This window comes from Ranitomeya imitator, chromosome 7, assembly GCF_032444005.1.
Source record: "Ranitomeya imitator isolate aRanImi1 chromosome 7, aRanImi1.pri, whole genome shotgun sequence".
NCBI lineage: Eukaryota > Metazoa > Chordata > Amphibia > Anura > Dendrobatidae > Ranitomeya > Ranitomeya imitator.
In genome coordinates this window covers 49,258,000-49,279,450 of record NC_091288.1, presented here as the reverse complement: position 1 = coordinate 49,279,450, position 21,451 = coordinate 49,258,000, and the positions used below count along the sequence as shown (strand labels likewise).

Sequence of the window (21,451 nt, the reverse complement as noted above, 5' to 3'; positions counted from 1 at the left end):
CTGGAAGCCACAAAGTCACAGCTGCTCTAATCCCGGCAAGCCAGCGCAAGGGTGAGACTCTGTAATTTGCACCATCTTGTGTAAATGCTGGAACTCTACTGTATGTCATTGTCTATTGGTGGTTCAATAAAGTATGGCCACAGTGTTACCCTCACCCTGTCTTGTCTCAGTAGTATTCTGCCCAAGGGAAAAGGAGTATGGTCATTCAGTGGGATAAGCCCTGGTCCATGCAGTCTTTCTAAAGACAGCCAGGCCAGCGGACGAGATCACCCATAGTCTCCATAGTCTATTTCTGGTAAAAACACTGCCATTTGGATAAAGAGTTATGTCTGAGGAACAGTTGAAAACCGCTTTGGATGTAAGAACAGCATGTGACCAAGATGTAGGCCGTCACCACCACCGCGTGTATAATGCAAAAGACTTTAGGGTTCCCAGCACTGACAGACACAGGCAGGAAAGGGCCCCTCATCAAGTCTAATCAGTCACAGTAATTCACAATTTCACCTGCTTTAGAGGTGGAAATGGGCTCCCTTTCCTCTTGAGGGGCTGCGCAGGTTTACCCAATGGTATGTCCGCCCCTGGTTCATAGTAACATAGTAACATAGTTAGTAAGGCCGAAAAAAGACATTTGTCCATCCAGTTCAGCCTATATTCCATCATAATAAATCCCCAGATCTACGTCCTTCTACTGAACCTAATTGTATGATACAATATTGTTCTGCTCCAGGAAGACATCCAGGCCTCTCTTGAACCCCTCGACTGAGTTTGCCATCACCACCTCCTCAGGCAAGCAATTCCAGATTCTCACTGCCCTAACAGTAAAGAATCCTCTTCTATGTTGGTGGAAAAACCTTCTCTCCTCCAGACGCAAAGAATGCCCCCTTGTGCCCGTCACCTTCGGTTCGCAGCGTAGCACTCCGTCTGGAAGGTTTACTCTGGCCAAGTGTTTGTCTCTTCTTCACACCAGTAATGAATTCAACATGCCTTCTTCTCTGCTCCTGCCCTCACCCTATCTATATTGCTTTCTAGGGGGCTCAGTGTCAGCAGCCTGTGAGAGAGAGGTGTAATATGGTGAAGGCTACAAACAAGGAAGCAGAAGAGGCCATTATAGTTAAAAGCAGGATTCTTTATAACGAAGTTTTGAAAGATGAACAGCCATAATAGCAGGCACAATACTTTATATTTTTCACCTCTGACATTGATAAAGGCTTCATCTTCATGGTTACACATAGCGGCACATCACTGAGTTTCTTCATCCCAATCTCATAGTGACACTCATATGTCTTAGGCCACGTTCACCCTTTCAGTATTTGATCAGTATTTTACCTCAGTATTTGTAAGCCAAAACCAGGAGTGAGTGATAAATACAGAAGTGGTGCATATGTTTCTATTATACTTTTCCTCTGACTGTCCCACTCCTTGTTTTGGCTTACAAATACTGATGTAAAAAACTGACCAAATATTTAACATCTGAATGGGGCTTTAGATATATCCAGCAATCCGGCTACAGCAGCTATCTTCACAGATGCTTCCATGAAACAACATTTAGACTTCTTTCTCTAAACCCCCACACTAGCTGGGCACCTAACAGTTCACCACTGATACAAGGCAAAGCTCTCACCCTAAGCAGCAGCTACGCCCACATTTTTGCGACATTTCGGGGTGTTTTACTGCAGAATTTGCCCTTAGTATACATTAATGCATCACATCACCACAATTTCATAAAAGCAACATCTTCAGGGAATGCCAGACTTTTTCTATACCCACCTGTCCCAGACTATTTTCAGTATTGTAGAATAAAGCTTGGTCATGAGTCATGACATTAGTTTGTATAGTAAGTGTTGCATGCACGCTACTCAGGGTATGAGGGTGATACAAAGGAAACATGAGTTCTTTGGAATCCTGGGGAAATCTCACTTGGCAACTATTAATCATAATTCATCACAGTAGAAGGGAGGTAATAGTTTACAGGCACACAGCTATGACACAGTTCTGAGCTGAAGTTGATCACAGGGCTTTAATTCAAGCATCTTTTCATCACATATAATCACTTCATTCAATCCTGCATCAACATATATGAAAGTCTTTTTACAGATAACATCTCTTCGCACACACACAGTGTCTTAACCTAAGCAGAATGGTACCTTGCTCATGCAGTGAGGTGGGGGAAGGGGATGAGTCCAGTGCTGTAGCTCTCTCACTTCTATCTTGAGGTAATAAAGATGCTCCTGGCTGTCCTAACTGCTTCTATATCACTTCCCAGGAAGAACTGGTCTAAACAACTTGTCTGACTTCAGTCTGGCAGCAGACTCTGTAACACACCTCTTACTCTTGGATGTCCAGGACACAATAATAACTTTCCCAGTATACCCTGGGGCTAAGCTAACCACTCCCTGTCAGCTATAACCATTTTAATCACTATAGTTGGTGGATGATTTTAAATCAACAGCACAGCTTCTTTCTGTCACACAAGCAGGGGCGTAACTACAACAGGTGCAGGGGTTGCAATTGCACCCGGGCCCTAGACTCTAGGGGGCCCTAAAAGTCCCTTTGGCCTATAGAACAAGACTATTGCTATTAAAGATTTAAAATATTTGGTGGCCCCGTTGGAGCTTTTGCATCGGGGCCCATGAGTTTCAAGTTACGCCACTGCACACAAGCCTAAGTCCAAGAGAGAAGTCTGCCTTCTGTTGTACAGGTTTGGTGCCGGGACCCATTTGAGTATGGATACCTTGTCCTGGCAGATGAGCTTACAGTATTTGATCAAAATGGGCTAAGTATAGGGAATATAGCGGTGATGTAAATTAAAATAAAAATGGGGGTATAACAGCCCCAAGATAAACCCTGTGAATAATATTCTGTTTGTGTGCCTAAGTCCAAGAGAGAGTAATCAGTCTTATTTTATACAGTTTGAGTATATTGACCCATCTGGGTGTGGATGCCTTTTTGTGGCAGGTGAGCTCACAGAATTTGATCAAAATGTGCTAATTATATAGCGAATATATAGCAATATATAGCAATAATGTAATTTAAAATAATAAAAATGGGGATAGCACAGCCCCAAGATAAACACTGCGAATAGTATTCGGTATGTACTAAATGCTCCTACACTTTTACATACAGCCTATACTTTGCTGTGTCAGCACATTTCTCTGCACCCCTCCAAAAGATATTCCTCACATTTACAGGAACAAGATCGTTAATATAAAATAATGCTAAAACAGCAAACTTCTGAGGATCATAGCTACAGTACATGAGAACTGAACATTATCTGATGTGGAGAAGTCCGACACTTCTAACGCTACTTTAAGATCTTATGCGCCTACTGTATGCACGACTTCTGCAGCTTGCCAGTACTGCCCTTGATCTTCTTTCTTCCCTTCATCAACAGCATCACAGTAGGGATTAAGTCATTACGCAGTTTCCTACGGTGCTGCCGACCCCAGAACTGAAGCTCGGCATTATTAAAATGATGGTCTTTAAAACTTCCAGTTTCTTATTTAGGAGACATCACACTTAGGCTATCCTCCTCATAGTATGTGTCAGTACCAGTATGCATCTTAGATTTCTGGCACATTCCTAGGATAGCTGACCACATGTGAACAATTGAGCATGGAGATGGAAATGCCCCTTTAATTATTTTGCAATCATCTAATATACAGTGGGGCAAAAAAGTATTTAGTCAGTCAGCAATAGTGCAAGTTCCACCACTTAAAAAGATGAGAGGCGTCTGTAATTTACATCATAGGTAGACCTCAACTATGGAAGACAAACTGAGAAAAAAAAATCCAGAAAATCACATTGTCTGTTTTTTTATCATTTTATTTGCATATTATGGTGGAAAATAAGTATTTGGTCAGAAACAAACAATCAAGATTTCTGGCTCTCACAGACCTGTAACTTCTTCTTTAAGAGTCTCCTCTTTCCTCCACTCATTACCTGTTGTAATGGCACCTGTTTAAACTTGTTATCAGTATAAAAAGACACCTGTGCACACCCTCAAACAGTCTGACTCCAAACTCCACTATGGTGAAGACCAAAGAGCTGTCAAAGGACACCAGAAACAAAATTGTAGCCCTGCACCAGGCTGGGAAGACTGAATCTGCAATAGACAACCAGCTTGTAGTGAAGTAATCAACAGTGGGAGCAATAATTAGAAAATGGAAGACATACAAGACCACTGATAATCTCCCTTGATCTGGGGCTCCACGCAAAATCCCACCCCGTGGGGTCAGAATGATCACAAGAACAGTGAGCAAAAATCACAGAACCATGCGGGGGGACCTAGTGAATGAACTGCAGAGAGCTGGGACCAATGTAACAAGGCCTACCATAAGTAACACACTACGCCACCATGGGCTCAGATCCTGCAGTGCCAGACGTGTCCCACTGCTTAAGCCAGTACATGTCCGGGCCCGTCTGAAGTTTGCTAGAGAGCATTTGGATGATCCAGAGGAGTTTTGGGAGAATGTCCTATGGTCTGATGAAACCAAACTGGAACTGTTTGGTAGAAACACAACTTGTCGTGTTTGGAGGAAAAAGAATACTGAGTTGCATCCATCAAACACCATACCTACTGTAAAGCATGGTGGTGGAAACATCATGCTTTGGGGCTGTTTCTCTGCAAAGGGGCCAGGACGACTGATCCGGGTACATGAAAGAATGAATGGGGCCATGTATCGTGAGATTTTGAGTGCAAACCTCCTTCCATCAGCAAGGGCATTGAAGATGAAACGTGGCTGGGTCTTTCAACATGACATTGATCCAAAGCACACCGCCAGGGCAACGAAGGAGTGGCTTCGTAAGAAGCATTTCAAGGTCCTGGAGTGGCCTAGCCAGTCTCCAGATCTCAACCCTATAGAAAACCTTTGGAGGGAGTTGAAAGTCCGTGTTGACAAGCGAAAAGCCAAAAACATCACTGCTCTAGAGGAGATCTGCATGGAGGAATGGGCCAACATACCAACAACAGTGTGTGGCAACCTTGTGAAGACTTAGAGAAAACGTTTGACCTCTGTCATTGCCAACAAAGGATATATTACAAAGTATTGAGATGAAATTTTGTTTCTGACCAAATACTTATTTTCCACCATAATATGCAAATAAAATGTTAAAAAAACAGACAATGTGATTTTCTGGATTTTTTTTCTCAGTTTGTCTCCCATAGTTGAGGTCTACCTATGATGTAAATTACAGACGCCTCTCATCTTTTTAGGTGGTGTAACTTGCACTATTGCTGACTGACTAAATACTTTTTTGCCCCACTGTATAATTGCCTAGAATACTACTTCCTGCAATTTGTGCCAACTTCCGTGGCTTTGTCCGGAGCTAATGTCCGGAGCTAATGTCCGGAGCTAATGTCCGGAGCTAATGTCCGGAGATTAATTGCCTAGAATACTACTTCCTGCAATTTCTGCCAACTTCCGTGGCTTTGTCCGGAGCTAATGTCCGGAGCTAATGTCCGGAGATAATGTCCGGAGATAAGTGACGTCAACAGTGTCCAGTGTCTGATTGGTTGCCGCCTGCTGCGAGCGACCAATCAGAAACGTGCCGTACTGTGACACACTCCGCCCGCCATTTTGGTGTGATTTTTGAATTTTTACCTCACAGCAAGTTTCTACTGCGTGGAGGCGGGCCCAGTGACGTTGCTCTTCAAGCTCCTGCCGAATTTCGTCAAAAAAATGATACCATTTACCAAAACTATATATATTTAGTTGTGAAGTGGTTCAGTGACATTTTCACACCAATTTTGAACTTTTGTTTGGTGTTTTCTCCATATACTGCCTATTATTTTTGTTCTTTCTTACTATTATTTATTAATTGTATTATTCTTACATTTGAATAAATAAAGTATATATGGATTCTAGACTCCCGATTCTTTAGAATCGGGCTGCCATCTAGTTTGAAATAATAGTATTATTTGGGAAGAGAATTGCAGCATTACGGGAAGCATACGGGTGTATTGTTTGAAACTATGTGGACGTATACACAGAGCAGGGCAGAAGAGGTTAACATTTCAGAAAATCCCTCTTTCACAGTGCAGTTTGTTTAAAAAACAAACAAACACACAGTGCTTTACTCACTCTCCCTGGGTCCAGGGCTCAGTCATCACCATTGCTTGTGGTATATTTTATTGTCTAAAGCACTGATGTCACTGCAGCCAATAACTGAACTCAGCGGCTCTGACGAGTTAACGACATGAACCTCTGAGCTCAATGATTGGCTGCAGCGCTGTTGATGTGATGCCAGCACTAAAGGCAATAACAGACACTGGGAGCAATGGGGAGACCAAGTGCTGGACCGAAGGAGGGTGAGTAAAGCGCAGATTGTTTTTCTAAAACAAACTGCATCTGGTGGACAGAGGGTTTTACGAAACCACTTTAATACTGTTATAGTGCATAGTTTTGTAAGCTTTAGCGCCGGCCGGTCTTCCTACGACCTGCCGCCATCATCAGAGTGGATGTAAACCTGCTTTATATTCAGGTCCTGAGCTGCCGATGTGATTTCAGAATACATTTTCTTTAGTTTACAAAATAAGAGAGCAGCATGAGAGTGCAACAAAAGATCAAGATGGCTTTTACAGAAAAGCTGGTAGCAATTGTCCGCTGTGTACAGATTTACTTACTCCTGTATTGTTGTATCCGTGCACAAGCACAAGTCAGGAACATTGTATTCACGCACAGCAGGGAAAGGCCGAAGCGTGGAAACCCCGCACTGGAGCAAAAAATGACTTATGTGCTGCTAATGTTCGCGCAGAAGCAGAATAGCGTTCTCTTGTAAGGCACACCGCTGTTTTATTGGGAATTTCACTTTTCACTACTATTTCATTATCTAGACAAATCCTTGCTCCGGGGCTTAGGAACGTAACAAGGAAATGGGAAATGGCAAGTACAAGGAGCAAAGCATCAGTCAGGGCAGGAGGTGCAATGAATCATTACTTACCCTCCCTGTTGTCAGTCATTCTACTGACTGGAGCTGTACAGTGTTGTATTGTGACCCTACAAGCCTTTAGGCAAATGCTGGCTCCTTATTACATGTGTAACCATGGCTCAGACCTAGCATATTACAACATTAGCCATGAACACCAGGGTGTACAGTAACGCCCGTGACTGAGTTAATGTTATTTAACCTTTTAAAGGGCAACTTTCACCATGTTTTTCTCCCCCATCTGAAAGCAGCATGACAGAGGCAGAGACTCTGATTCCGGTGATGTGTTACTTACTAGGCTGCTTGCTGTGGTTTTGAGATAATCAGTTTTATCCGCTGTAAATCTAGCAGTTCTCTGAATACTGTGCTCTGTATAACCCCGCCCACACCACTGATTGGCAGCTTCCTGTGCAGACTGTGCATGTGCAAAACGCTACCAATCAGTGGTGGGGGCGGGGATATACAAAGATCATTTATATGGAAGACTACATGGCAGCAGGTTTACTAGTCCTCTAGTGGTAATCTCCTGCTGCAAAAACAGTGATTTTATCAAAACTACAGCGAGCAGCCCAGTAAGTGACACATCGCTGGAATCAGGATCTCTATCTCTACATTATGCCTTTCTCAGATTGGGTGGCAAAATCCTAGTCATAGATTCTCTTTAAATGTCCAGACATCACTTGCTTAGTGTGTTCAGAAGTGCTGTGTCTTCCCACTTAGGATCCCTTATTTTTCCACACGCCATCTCCTGTTCTGAGACCTTTTTTCCCCACACTCCAGTTACATCACTGACTACAGCTCCAGCTCCTTCACAAATAGCCAGTAATTAGTAATAGCACATTTTGTGTTTCATCTAATAAAGAAGGGCCTCAGATTAACCCCTTAAGGACCAAGGGTATTTCCTTTTTTGCGTTTCCATTTTTTGCTCCCCTTCTTCCCAGAGCCATAAATTTCTTACTTTTCCATCAATATGGCCATGTGAGGGCTTGTTTTTCACTAGACAAGTTGTACTTTTACTGTATAGTATATTGGAAAATGAGAAAAAAATTCCAATAACCTTTATGAGAGAGCAGAAGCTGCAATCATCTGATCGCTTGTGTTACACATAGCAAAGCTTCAACCTGGTGGCACTCATAGCAGTTCAGCAATGACAATCACAGTGAATACCAACCCATCGGCCCCTGCGGGCATATGACACGGATGCCGATGGGAAAAGCTAAGACGCGCATCCGGTTTGCACAAGTTAAATGCGGCTGTCAGAGATTGACAGTGGCATTTAACTAGTTAACAGCCGCGGGTGGATCATGATTCCACCCGCGACTGTCAAGGGCACATGTCTGCTGATTAGATCAGCTGTCATGTGCCGGAAAAGGTGCGGGTTCATCGCCGGAGCCTGCACCAAAGAGGGGGAGGCAACCTATGACGAACACTGCATGTCATAGGTCAATAATGGGGTTAATAGAACTGGGACTGTCCCAATTTTCCTTTTTTCTTTACAGTCATTGTGGCATAGTTAATTGTCAATACTCTCCAATTCTTAGACAGTGCAAACTTAGACTACACAGTCGTAAAAGGTGCCAGATTTATTTTAGTAGCTGACACCTCTTTATAAATATGGTGTGTTTTAGGACTATATAGTCTAACTTTACATCACCTGTTGGTTGTCTTACTGCGAGGCAAATTGATCAAACAGTTTCCCCTAGAAATCTGGTCTAAAACTGGATGAATTGGTGCAAAAATTTTGTGCAGGTCCTTGTAGACAAAATGAGAATGTTTTGTGGCTTTTTCAACTTTTTGAAATTTTTTGAGTGTCCAAAATTAAGCAATACTCCTTTCCTGTCAACCACATCTGTTGTTAGTGAGGTCATGCCCCCTTGTTGAACATGGGGTAAAAAATATCTAAAATGCATAATAAATATAGTAAAAGTCATGAAAGACTGCTATTTTCAAGTTACATTAGAAATCCGTCCCATTTACCTTGATAAAATCTGAGTAATTGTGTTTATTGTCCTTTTTGTAAAATACATGTGTTGTCCAATAACAAAACTAGGGATGCCCAGGTAATATGGTAAGGTATTTGATACAATTGACTTAAAGCAGACCTGTCAGCAGGATTTTGCTAAGTAAACTACAGGCATTGTCAAGTTGGGGCTGTTCTACTGATTAAAATGATACCTGGAGTGAAGAAATCTGTCTTGTGGTTCTTGTGTAATCAGTGTTAGAAGTTTTCAGCTAATGAGATGCTTATGCTCCAGGGTGGCCTGTAGGCAGAGTCTTATCTTCCTGCTCTAAGCCAGAAAAACAAAGAAGAGATCTGCTCACAGGCCTCCGCAAAGCACAAACAGTCTATCTCTATGATGACGAACATGTTTGTACTTCGGGACGGCCTGTGGGCAGGTCTCTTCTTGGTTTTTCTGGCTTAGAGCAGGAAGATAAGACTCTGCCTAGAGTCCCGCCCCAGAGCACAAACAATCTGTCTCTCTCTCTTTGTCTACCTGATGCTGATGCTACTGAACGACTATAGAGTAAATAGCAGAGAGACAGATGACAATATGGCAGCGCAACCTGGAGAAACATAGACTATTATTCCACTTTGGTTCATCAGTGTTTTTGGCATGCGGGTCTTCATGCCTCCTCATGTTCTCATAACACCTTTTTTTCCCTTCTTCTGAGATACCGAGGCATCTCACAAAATTAGAATATCATCAAAAAATGTATTCATTTCAGTGCTTCAATATAAAAAGTGAAACTCATATATTTTATAGAGTCATTACAGACAGAGTGATCTATTTCATGTGTTTATATTTGTTAATGTTGATGATTATGGCTTACAGCCAATGAAAATCCAAAAGTCGTTATCTCAGTAATTTAGAATACTTTATAACACCAGCTTGAAAAAATGATTTTAAAATCCGCAATGTTGGCCTACTGAAATTTATATTCAGTAAATGCACTCAATACTTGGTCGGGGCTCTTTTGGCATCAATTATTGCATCAATGCGGCGTGGCATGGAGGCGATCAATCTGTAGCTCTGCTGAGGTGTTATGGAAGCCCAGGTTGCTTTGATAGCAGCCTTCAGCTTGTCTGCATTGTTGGGTCTGGTGTCTCTCCTCTTCCTCTTGACAATACCCCATAGATTCTCTGTGGGGTTATGGTCAGGGGAGTTTGCTCGCCAATCAAGCAGCGTGATACTGTTGTTTTTAAACCAGGAATTGGTTCTTTTGGCAGTGTGGACAGGGGCCAAATTCTGCTGGAGAATGACATTTCCAGAAATTTCCATTACAAATTAGCTTGTTGGCAGAGGGAAGTGGAGCGCCCGCTAGGGCCGTGGGGTGCTCAGTAGTGGGTCCGATGGTCAACACATTAACTTTTTAAACAGAAACCTTGCCAGGTTAAATGAACTTTCAACAGCTTACAGTCTAATCTTGATGTTTTCAAGGGTATACCTGGACATTGCAGTCTCCTTGCCGGGAGTTCAGTCTTATGCCAGGTAAAACAAAAAGTTGATCAGTACCCAATATGGGAGTCTGGGTGCTCCTAGAATGCATCTCCACTGTGGCCTGCATAGCCCTGGAACACACTGTGGTTAGTTCCCTTACGGTTGCAGGTGCAGAGGTTATCTTTCCAGGTAATGGAGCTGATGGCTGAGGTGTTGCTACTGGCTGTGGCTCAGGATCACTTACGGTTGGCCTGGGTGTTGTCCTTTTTGGTATACATTTGTGGACATGCAGAGCATTCCACCCCTTTTCACCCCAGTGTCGGGTGTAGGTGACGCGGTCTCCTGGGTAGAGGTCCCTATCCGAGTGTCCCTCTAGAAGGTGGGATTCCACGTCACGTCGGGTGACAAAGACTTCTGCCAACACCCCAGGTTCTTTAATGAACCCTCAGCCTGCCTTGGTGCGGAAAGCCACCACTGTGCCTTGTCTCCGTGGTCCCCGCTCCTCATATCTGACCTTATGGGTCTGAGCCTTAGCTCGCAGATTCCTCTCTTCTATGACCCTGCGCCAGAGGTTCTGCTCTCTGTCCTCCTTCTCCCACTTAAGCATTTGCTGATGGCAATATTTCTCCTTACTGATGATCTCCAGATATTCTCCCTAGGTCTGGGCTTCCCCGGGGAACACTATCAGATTATTGCCAAAGTGCTCCCACCATAACGCCACCCACTCTCCACTCACTTCCAGGAGCTTCTTCCTCGGCTGCAGCAGGGCTTTTAAGGTGTCTGTTATGCCCGAGGGTTGCTCCCAATCAAGTTTTCTATACACCCGTCTGGGTGGTGGGGGTGTCGTAGCATCATAGGGTCCTATGAGGGTGTCCTCGGCTACCGGGGTAGGGTCAGCCTCCTTACCTGCTGCCGCTGTGTCACTGGTGCTGGACTCTTCCTTTGCAGACTGGTCTACTGCAAACTTGATTCTCTGTTGCTCCCACACTTTCTCTGCCACGCTGAATCAGGACTGCCGGAGCTGACAGCATAGCTCCTTTACTTCGGCTCCAAGAACCTCCAGGTTCATTGCTGATGGTAGGTCTTCTCTTTTCTCCCATTGGCTGGGGCAGCTTCCTTTTTCCTCGCCATCCTCTGGGTGACCTTCGCTCACCATCTTGCCAGCTGGGTTCTGGGCCGCACCTTCCTGTTGTTCCCACGTTCCCTTCCATGGGTGGTCCTTTCTCCTTTGTTTCCTGCCATCCCAGACCAGGAAGCAGATCTCGGACATAGTAGTATCTGTGAGGGGCGGTCATTGCTTTCTCGTCGTTCCTCCGAGCGCCGTCCATGACAGCACGCCCTTCTCTTCCTGCATGCCACATGGTGCTGCAATGGCGACGGTAATGGTGGCAATTAGTAGTTCAATGGTCTCTCAGTTAAGCAAAGTCTCTAAGGCGCACAAGACCCATTTTAATGGGTCATTCCATCCTGTTCATGATGCCAAGTTGGAGTGCCCACTAGGGCCGTGGGGTACTCTGTACCAGGTCCGGTGGTCGTTAAAGGGTTAGTCACGGTGGCAGTGACCCGGTCCGTGTCCCTGGACGTCCAAGTTAAAGGGAAGGTCTTTAAAGCCGTTGTTTTTAAACAAAATAAAGAATGTTCATGACGCCACCTGTGGTATTCAGTCAGGGATGACCGACACAGCTTAAAGGGGTCCACTGGGGATGATGTTATTGCAGCAGTGATAGCATGGCATCCCAAAGGTGAAGCTTAGTCCCCAGGGCTCCCGATATAGTGGGCAAAGATGACAGACGATGTAGTACCAGAAAGAATTGGAGGACACAAGGTTGCAGTCTCTTTACTTTTTACTGGTAGTATGCAGCCACAGTCCAGGGTACGGCTCACAGGTGAAAGCCTGGAAGCGATTCGGAATCCCCCTAGCCAGGTGGTGTTGGAAGCCTTCCTTACTGGACTGTGTTGTGGTCCCTTGCTGCCTAAGGTTTCGCACAAGGTCCTCACTTTCTCTGTGTCCTATTAATAGGAAATATCCGTATAGCAGGCAACTCAAGCCTTTTTACAGGTGTCTCTACTTGTGGCGACTCCGGGCTCTATATACTGCTGTGCCTTCAGATGTAATGGGCAGCACGGTGGCGCAGTGGTTAGCACTACAGCCTTGCAGCGCTGGGGTCCTGGGTTCTAATCCCACCCAGGACAACATCTGCAAAGAGTTTGTATGTTCTCTCCGTGTTTGCGTGGGTTTCCTCCGGGCACTCCGGTTTCCTCCCACATTCCAAAGACATACTGATAGGAATTCTAGATTGTGAGCCCAATCGGGGACAGTGATGATAATGTGTGCAAACTGTAAAGCGCTGCGGAATATGTTAGCGCTATATAAAAATAAAGATTATTATTTATTATTATGTAATGGTGGACAGGCGAATTGAAACTCTTGCCCACCGGTTTCTGCTGTGGGGCATACAGTTACCCCTACAACCTCTAAAATTTCCTGGTAGAGGGCTGCGCTGACTTTGGTCTTGATGAAACACAGTGGACCTACACCAGCAGATGACATGGCTCCTGAAACCATCATTGATTGTGAATTCTTCATATTAGACCTTTGAAATCAAGGTCCCAGAGTCTGGAGGAAGAGTCAAGCGGCCACAGTCCAAGCTGCTTGAAGTCTAGTGTGAAGTTTCCACAATCAGTGATGGTTTGGGGAGCCATGTCATCTGCTGGTGTAGGTCTACCATGTTTTATAAAGACCAAAGTCAGCACAGCCGCCTACCAGAAAATTTTAGAGAACTTCAGTCTTCCCTCTGTCGACAAGCTTTTTGGAGATGGAAGTTTCATTCTCCAGCAGGACTTGGCCCCTGTCCACACAGCCAAAAGTACCAATACCTGGTTTACAAACAACAGAATCACTGTGCTTGATTGGCCAGCAAACTTGCCTGACCTTAACCCCATAGAGAATCTATGGGGTATTGTAAAGAGGAAGATGAGAGACACCAGACCCAACAATGCAGACAAGCTGAAGGCTGCTTTCAAAGCAACCTGGGCTTCCATAACACCTCAGCAGTGCCGCAGGCTGATCACTGCCATGCCACGCCGCATTGATGCAAAAGGAGCTCCGACCAAGTAGGGAGTGCATTTACTGAACATACATTTCAGTAAACCAATATTTCTGGTTTTAAAATAATTTTTCAAGCTGGTGTTATAAAGTATTCTAATTTACTTTTGGGTTTTCATTGGCTGAAAGCCATAATCATCAACATTAAGAGAAATAAACACTTGAAATACATCACTCTGTTTGTAATGACTCTATATAATATATGAGTTTCACTTTTTGTATTGAAGAACTGAAATAAATAAACTTTTTGATGATATTCTAATATTGTGAGAAGCACCTGTATATATGATGGGTGTATTTATTTTAGTGATATATATCTATTTTACTCAGTTAAAATTTCCGCAACACTTTACAGACATCATCACTGTCCCCATTGGGCTCACGATCTAAATTTCCTAGCAGTAAGTGTGGAAGGAAAAGAGAGAGAACCCGAAGAAAACTCACACAAACCCCTTGCAGATATTATCCTTGGTCAGACTTGAACTCAGGACCCCAATACCGCAAAGCAACAGCGCTAACCACTGAGCCACCATGATATGAATGTGGAATATAATGCAACATCTGTAATTTGTATACCTGACAGCTCCTCCTTAAAGGAACCTGTCACCCCCAAAATCGAGGGTGAGCTAAGCCCACCGGCATCAGGGCTTATCTACAGCATTCTGTAATGCTGTAGATAAGCCCCCGATGTCACCTGAAATAGAAGAAAAAGAAGTTATATTATACTCACCTGGGCGGGTGGTCCGATCCGGTGGGCGTCGTGGTCCGGTCCGGGGCCTCCCATCTTCATAGGATGACGTCCTCTTCTGGTCTTCACGCTGCAGCTCCGGCGCAGGCTTACTTTGTCTGCCCTGTTGAGGGAAGAGCAAAGTACTGCAGTGCGCAGGCGCCAGGAAAGGTCAGAGAGGCCCGGCTCCTGCGCACTGCAGTACTTTGCTCTGCCCTCAACAGGGCAGACAAAGTACGCCAGCGCCGGAGCCGCAGCGTGAAGACCACAAGAGGACGTCATTTGATGAAGATGGGAGGCCCCGGACCGGACGGCAACACCCATCGGACCGGACCGGGACCGCCCCTGGGTGAGTATATTCTAAAGGTACCTTCACACATAACGATATTGTTAACGATATCGTTGCTTTTTGTGACGTAGCAACGATATCGTTAATGAAATCGTTATGTGTGACAGCGACCAACGATCAGGCCCCTGCTGGGAGATCGTTGGTCGCTGAATAAAATCCAGAACTTTATTTCGTCGCTGGACTCCTGCTGACATCGCTGGATCGGCGTGTGTGACACCGATCCAGCGATGTCTTCACTGGTAACCAGGGTAAACATCGGGTAACTAAGCGCAGGGCCGCGCTTAGTAACCCGATGTTTACCCTGGTTACCATCCTAAAAGTAAAAAAAACAAACAGTACATACTTACCTACAGCCGTCTGTCCTCCAGAGCTGTGCTCTGCACTCCTCCTGTACTGGCTGTGAGCGTCGGTCAGCCGGAAAGCAGAGCGGTGACGTCACCGCTCTGCTTTCCGGCCGCTGAGCTCACAGCCAGTACAGGAGGAGTGCAGAGCACAGCGCTGGAGGACAGACGGCTGTAGGTAAGTATGTACTGTTTGTTTTTTTTACTTTTAGGATGGTAACCAGGGTAAACATCGGGTTACTAAGCGCGGCCCTGCGCTTAGTAACCCGATGTTTACCCTGGTTACCGGCATCGTTGGTCGCTGGAGAGCTGTCTGTGTGACAGCTCTCCAGCGACCAAACAGCGACGCTGCAGCGATCCGGATCGTTGTCGGTATCGCTGCAGCGTCGCTTAATGTGAAGGGGCCTTTACCTCTTTTTCTTATCTTTTAGAATACATCCGGGGCTTATCTACAGCATTCCAGAATGCTGTAGATAAGCACCTGATGCTGGTGGGCTTAGCTCACCCTCGATTTTGGGGGTGACAGGTTCCCTTTAAAGTCTCAACGACTTTGTAATTTATGTATTCAGCAGAACGGATTTATTTCTCTAAAAGTACATCGAAGTAGCGATCTCCCGCCTTCTGTTGTTTATTTTGGCGTGACATTTTATTTGTACAAAGCAAATTTGATGAGAAGCAATGATACAAATATTATATTTTATTGCTGGTGTCTTGGCATATGTAGATGTGCTTCCCTGAATACAGAAAAACCTTTGATTGATATCTCTTTGGCATATTCACAGGTAATTTTGCTGGAGAAACATCTGTTATCGCTGTTCTTTGTTCTATACTTTCAGATAAAAATAATACAAGTAATCCACCACAGGGTGACATACTTGCTCTATGAAAGAAGCAGGAATGAAATCGAGAAAAAGTAAAAGAGAAGAGAGTTTTCCATTGTTACAAAAAAAAAAGAATTAAATAAGAGCAGAGGGTTCTCCATTGTTACAAAAAAAGTACTAAATAATAAGTTACTTAGCATAATTTTTTTACTCTCTCTCCTTTTGACCCTGTCATTAAAAATCAGCAGCTTAAAGTTTACAGTGCCAGCAAAATGAATGAGCTTTGTGAAATCTCATGCATACGCTGCGTATTTTTTCCTTGCAGACTTGAAGCAGTTGCAAATCTCCAGCATGCCAATTCTTTTGGCGTTTTTGCTGCGTTTTTTACCCATTTAAATGAACAGAGGAAAAAACACATCAGCATTGTATGCAGCATTTTTCCTGCAAAGAGATTCGTTTTGGTTCAGAAATTCCTGGGCCATACTTTGCGCGCCTTTGTGTAGCTAAACTTTTATCGGTTTGCAGTCCGTCTGCTTTCTGATGAGAGCGACATGCAAGAAAGTAATGGAGACAGTGCAGCACCTAGAGAATTCATTCTTCTCTTCTTGTGTTGCCTATTGATTTTTCATACATTAATTTAATATTCAATATATTCAATACAATGATAAATTATATGAATTAAATTGACTTTTTTTTTTCCACTGTTCATTAAAAAAGCCATTTTTTTGCATGCTGTAATTGGAATGCAATGCAAACAATATATACTATTGATTATGTCTCCTAGACCTGAAGAGGCTGATGTAATTTCTTTGAAAATAGGTGTGAGAACAGCTATAAAATCCTCTGTGAAAGTTTTCCTGCTTGATATTAAAATGAGCCGTTTAGGAATGCAGCACATCCATACATGACAGCAAGGCAAAGACTGGATTGTTCAAGCCCTCCATTCAAGTGAATGGGGTCCGGTTTCGAGTTTGGGTACTGTTCTGGTACCCAAACCCCAACTTTCTTTTAACTGTTATTTTTTTTTCTCCATCTTTTCCTCATCTGATGGAACTGGATCACAATGTGTTGACACTTTCATCAGATTCTGATCAGAGTGTGATTTGCATAACCGACCCAATGCTCTTGGCAGACAGAATAAACGGTCGTCTGCACAAGCCCTAAAGATGATGTGACAATTAAGCACCAAAGTAGATCATGTCCTTAAAGGGAAGTTCTCGGGTGAATCATGCTGTTCGAACCATTTGCAGCATAAGGGTTCACTCACACTGGCGTATAACACTGCCAAGTGCTATCTGATGTTCTGGGCCCACTGTGATACTATGGGGTAGTGCAGATCTGCTATTATCTTCTCATGCTGATTCAACATGAGAAAACAATAGCAGAATGCTTCGAGTGGCTCAGATATTTGGATCACGCATATTCATACAAGTATATGGGTGCATGTTCGATGCACGCTCACAGAGACTATGGAGAAGATGAAGAAACTAAATTCTCCATCTTCTCCGCACCTGTGCTGCAATTCGCTCACGCGAGACAATCGTATCATACTCAGATAACACTCGACTCAACTCTGGCAGAGTAGGAGATGAGTATTATGAACATAATCGGTCCAATTCTTTCACTTGAGAGAATCAACGCAAGCGTGAGCAAGCCCTAGATCAGATACCGGCTGTACGATTGCAGCATGTACATGTATTTTTTACTCTGAAACGCTGCGTTATTTCAAAGAGAACATACTATGAAAAGCAGGCCAGGGACTATGGGCCTGATTCATCAAAGTGTTTTTGCCACTTTTCTGGTGTGGAACACTAAAAAGTCACGATATTGTACTGCGCAATAATGTTGTGACTTTTCAGTGTTCCACACCAGAAAATTGTCAAAAACACTTTGCAACTTTTGGTCTTTTTCATGCCAATCCCAGCCCCCTTCACCAATGCATACCCCGGCACTTTGAGTGACAGCTCACGGTGCAGTGCTTCTGTGCAGAGTAAGCTGTCAATCAAAGTGCTCGGGAGTGCTTACAAAAGCCGATCACAGTATAGGGAGTGGTGCTGTAAGCGATGATTGTAATCAATCCCTACACTGAATCCATAAGTGAAAGTTGGCGGCTCCTGGGAAGAAATAAGTTCATTTTCTCCCATTACCCGCACTTTCAGTAAGGTGGCTGGGCAGTAATACTGTAAAGCTACTAACCTGCAGATTAGCCCTATATTTTGGGGTAACTAGCATTTTTTGAGATGACAGGTTTCCTTTAATGGACCCTAAAAATGTTGAAATGCATAAACATCTGTCGCCCAGGTAAAAAATTGGAAAAAATAAGTGTGCATAAAAGAAAAAATAAGTTTAAAAAAAAAAACATATCAGCAAAATATCGTCAAATGTAACTGTGTTCTCTATCATTCAAGGCAGCCAACATCCCCTTGGTGGCAGAACTTTCCATCGATGACATCCATTTTGATGACTTCTCCTTGGACGTCGATGAGATGATTACAGCAGCGCTGAGAATGTTTATGGAGCTGGGAATGGTTCAGAAGTTTAAAATTGATTACGAGGTAAACATCTGCCGTGCGACCCGGTCTATGTGGCTTGGGGTTTTGCTCTACGCTCGTAATGAGATCTTCCGCCATACACAGCTGTAACTACACCGCTCTTCCTGCCCCTTCTGTTTTTTAGACCTTGTGCAGGTGGCTTCTGACAGTAAGGAAGAATTATCGGATGGTTCTCTATCACAATTGGCGGCATGCCTTCAACGTGTGCCAGCTGATGTTCGCCATGTTAACTGTAAGTACTGCAGGCCTGAATTATTGGCTTGTGCCCTTTCATTTTCCTAGTAATAAATTATTGTGACTGATGAAGTAAATTAACCCCAAACCATCTACATTAAACTTTTTTTTTTTTTTTTTTAACTGAAGACAATATTTCAGATTTTTTAGATTTGACTACTTAATCCTGCAGCAATATGTTTTCTAATGGAAATTGGGTAGAAAAATAACACGGTATTTGCTTTTTGTATATATACAACCCCTGGCAAAAATTATGGAATCACCGGCCTTGGAGGATGTTCATTCAGTTGTTTAATTTTGTAGAAAAAAAAAAGCAGATCACAGACATAGCACAAAACTAAAGTCATTTCAAATGGCAACTTTCTGGCTTTAAGAAACACTAAAAGAAATCAAGAACAAAAAATGTGGGAGTCAGTAATGGTTACTTTTTTTTATCCAAGCATAGGGGAAAAATTATGGAGTCACTCAATTCTGAGGAAAAAAGTATGGAATCATGAAAAACAAACAAACAAAAAAACACTCCAAAACATCACTAGTACTTTATTGCACAACCTCTGGCTTTTATTACAGCTTGCAGTCTCTGAGGCCTGGACTTAATGGTGTCAAACAGGACTCTTCATCAATCTGGCTCCAACTTTCTCTGATTGCTGTTGCCAGATCAGCTTTGCAGGTTGGAGCCTTGTCATGGACCATTTTCTTCAACTTCCACCAAAGATTTTCAATTGGATAGAGATCCGGACTATTTGCAGGCCATGACATTGACCTTATGTGTCTTTTTTCAAGGAATGTTTGCACAGTTTTTGCTCTATGGCAGGATGCATTATCATCTTGGAAAATGATTTCATCATCCCTAAACATCCTTTGAATTGATGGGATAAGAAAAGTGTCCAAAATATCAACATAAACTTGTACATTTATTGAAGATGTAATGACAGCCATCTCCCCAGTGCCTTTACCTGACATGCAGCCCCATATCATCAATGACTGTGGAAATTTGCATGTTCTCTTCAGGCAGTCATCTTTATAAATCTCATTGGAACGGCACCAAACAAAAGTTCCAGCATCATCACCTTGCCCAATGCAGATTCGCCATTCATCACTGAATATGACTTTCTTCCAGTCATCCACAGTCCACGATTGCTTTTCCTTAGCCCATTGTAACCTTGTTTTTTTCTGTTTAGGTGTTAATGATGGCTTTCGTTTAACTTTTCTGTATGTAAATCCCATTTCCTTTAGGCGGTTTCTTACAGTTCGGTCACAGACGTTGACTTCAGTTTCCAACCATTCGTCCCTCATTTGTTTTGTTGTGCATTTCCTGTTTTGGAGACATATTGCTTTAAGTTTCCGGTCTTGACGCTTTGATGTCTTCCTTGGTCTACCAGTATGTTTGCCTTTAACAACCTTCCCATGTTGTTTGTATTTGGTTCAGATTTTAGACACAGCTGACTGTGAACAACCAACATCTTTTGCAACATTGCGTGATGATTTACCCTCTTTTAAGAGTTTGAAAATCCTCTCCTTTGTTTCAATTGACATCTCTCGTGTTGGAGCCATGATTCATGTCAGTCCACTTGGTGCAACAGCTCTCCAAGGTGTGATCACTCCTATTTAGATGCAGACTAACGAGCAGATCTAATTTGATGCAGGTGTTAGCTTTGGGAATGAAAATTTACAGGGTGATTCCATTTTTTTTTTCATCAGAATTGAGTGATTCCATAATTTTTCCCCTATGCTTGTATAAAAAAAATTCCCATTATTGACTACCACATTTTTCGTTCTTGATTTCTTTTAGAGTTTCTTAAAGCCAGAAAGTTGCTATTTGAAATTACTTTACTTTTGTGCCATGTCTGTGATCTGCTTTTTTTCTGCAAAATTAAACAACTGAATGAACATCCTCCAAAGCCGGTGATTCCATAATTTTTGCCAGGGGTTGTACACAGTGAAGATGAGAAAAATGTAAATAGTCACTTAAGTAAATGGCCACTTTTGGGGCAGTAGGGCATTTATTCATAGAGGGGCGATTCAATAAGATCTTTACGACAGAAATCTTCAGAAGTCACAATGATATGGTTTTTATTTCCTGAAGAAGTGGGGAACACATCGAAACGTGTAGAAAAATGAATAAAAAAACACTTTTTTTTACATTATTTCTAGCATTTGATGTCTCTTCATCACTGCAGCGTTGATACAGACCATTTTTTACTTAGGAATAATAACCATGGTACTGTATCACCAAAATAATACAAAATGTGCACATCATACACTAAGGCACAGAGATTGTGGCTCAATCTACTTAGTACATTACCCTATGCATGGATCGAATGAAGCAATGAAGGGTCATGGAAACACCATAAGGAGGCAGCATGCGGTGTCAGGATACCAAGATCCTAGAAATTGCATCTGATCCATGGAGGTAGAAGGGTGGGTAACAATACAAGGTGAAAATGCACCGATTCCAAAAAATATGCCTAAGGAAAGAAACATACTGTAGTCATAGTAAATGGGGCGCCCTGATCATTTCAACAACCATTCACTATGGCTATGTATATTTTCCCTGTATTGGATTTTGCACTTTTTGTGGCTTTAAATGGTTTTAGATTTCCTTGTTCTATCCATTTGTGTTAATAAAACATGCACTCATTGATTATCCATGCGTTCACATCTTAAAAGTATCGTCCTTTTCTTTCCTCTCTTTGGTTGTTGTACTTTAGACAATTTCTTTAACACCAAACATTTTACGCAATGTGGAACATTTTAAACCATTACCTTTTCCGACTAATCAATGCCTCCTTGTACAAAGAGGCTCAAAACTGGTTAAAATACTTCAAAAGCTCTGGCACCAGAATTTTGGGTCAACTTTGTGTTATTCTGGTACATTTTCTTTCAAAAATCTGCAAAAATGTAATTTTTAGAAATGAGCTCCAATTCAAATAGAATTTTGGCTTTGTCACGAGGGC

At 43.0% G+C, this 21,451-nt stretch overlaps 1 protein-coding gene across 1 annotated transcript in view; it reads left to right on the top strand.

Annotated features, from left to right (window-relative positions):
* Positions 1-21,451, top strand: part of PDE11A (phosphodiesterase 11A) — a 572,166-nt gene that overhangs the window by 407,234 nt on the left and 143,481 nt on the right. The window contains exons 11-12 of the mRNA XM_069733206.1: positions 18,117-18,263; positions 18,385-18,492. Of these exons, the coding sequence (XP_069589307.1) occupies positions 18,117-18,263; positions 18,385-18,492 (255 nt within the window). The remainder of the gene's footprint in view (positions 1-18,116; positions 18,264-18,384; positions 18,493-21,451) is intronic.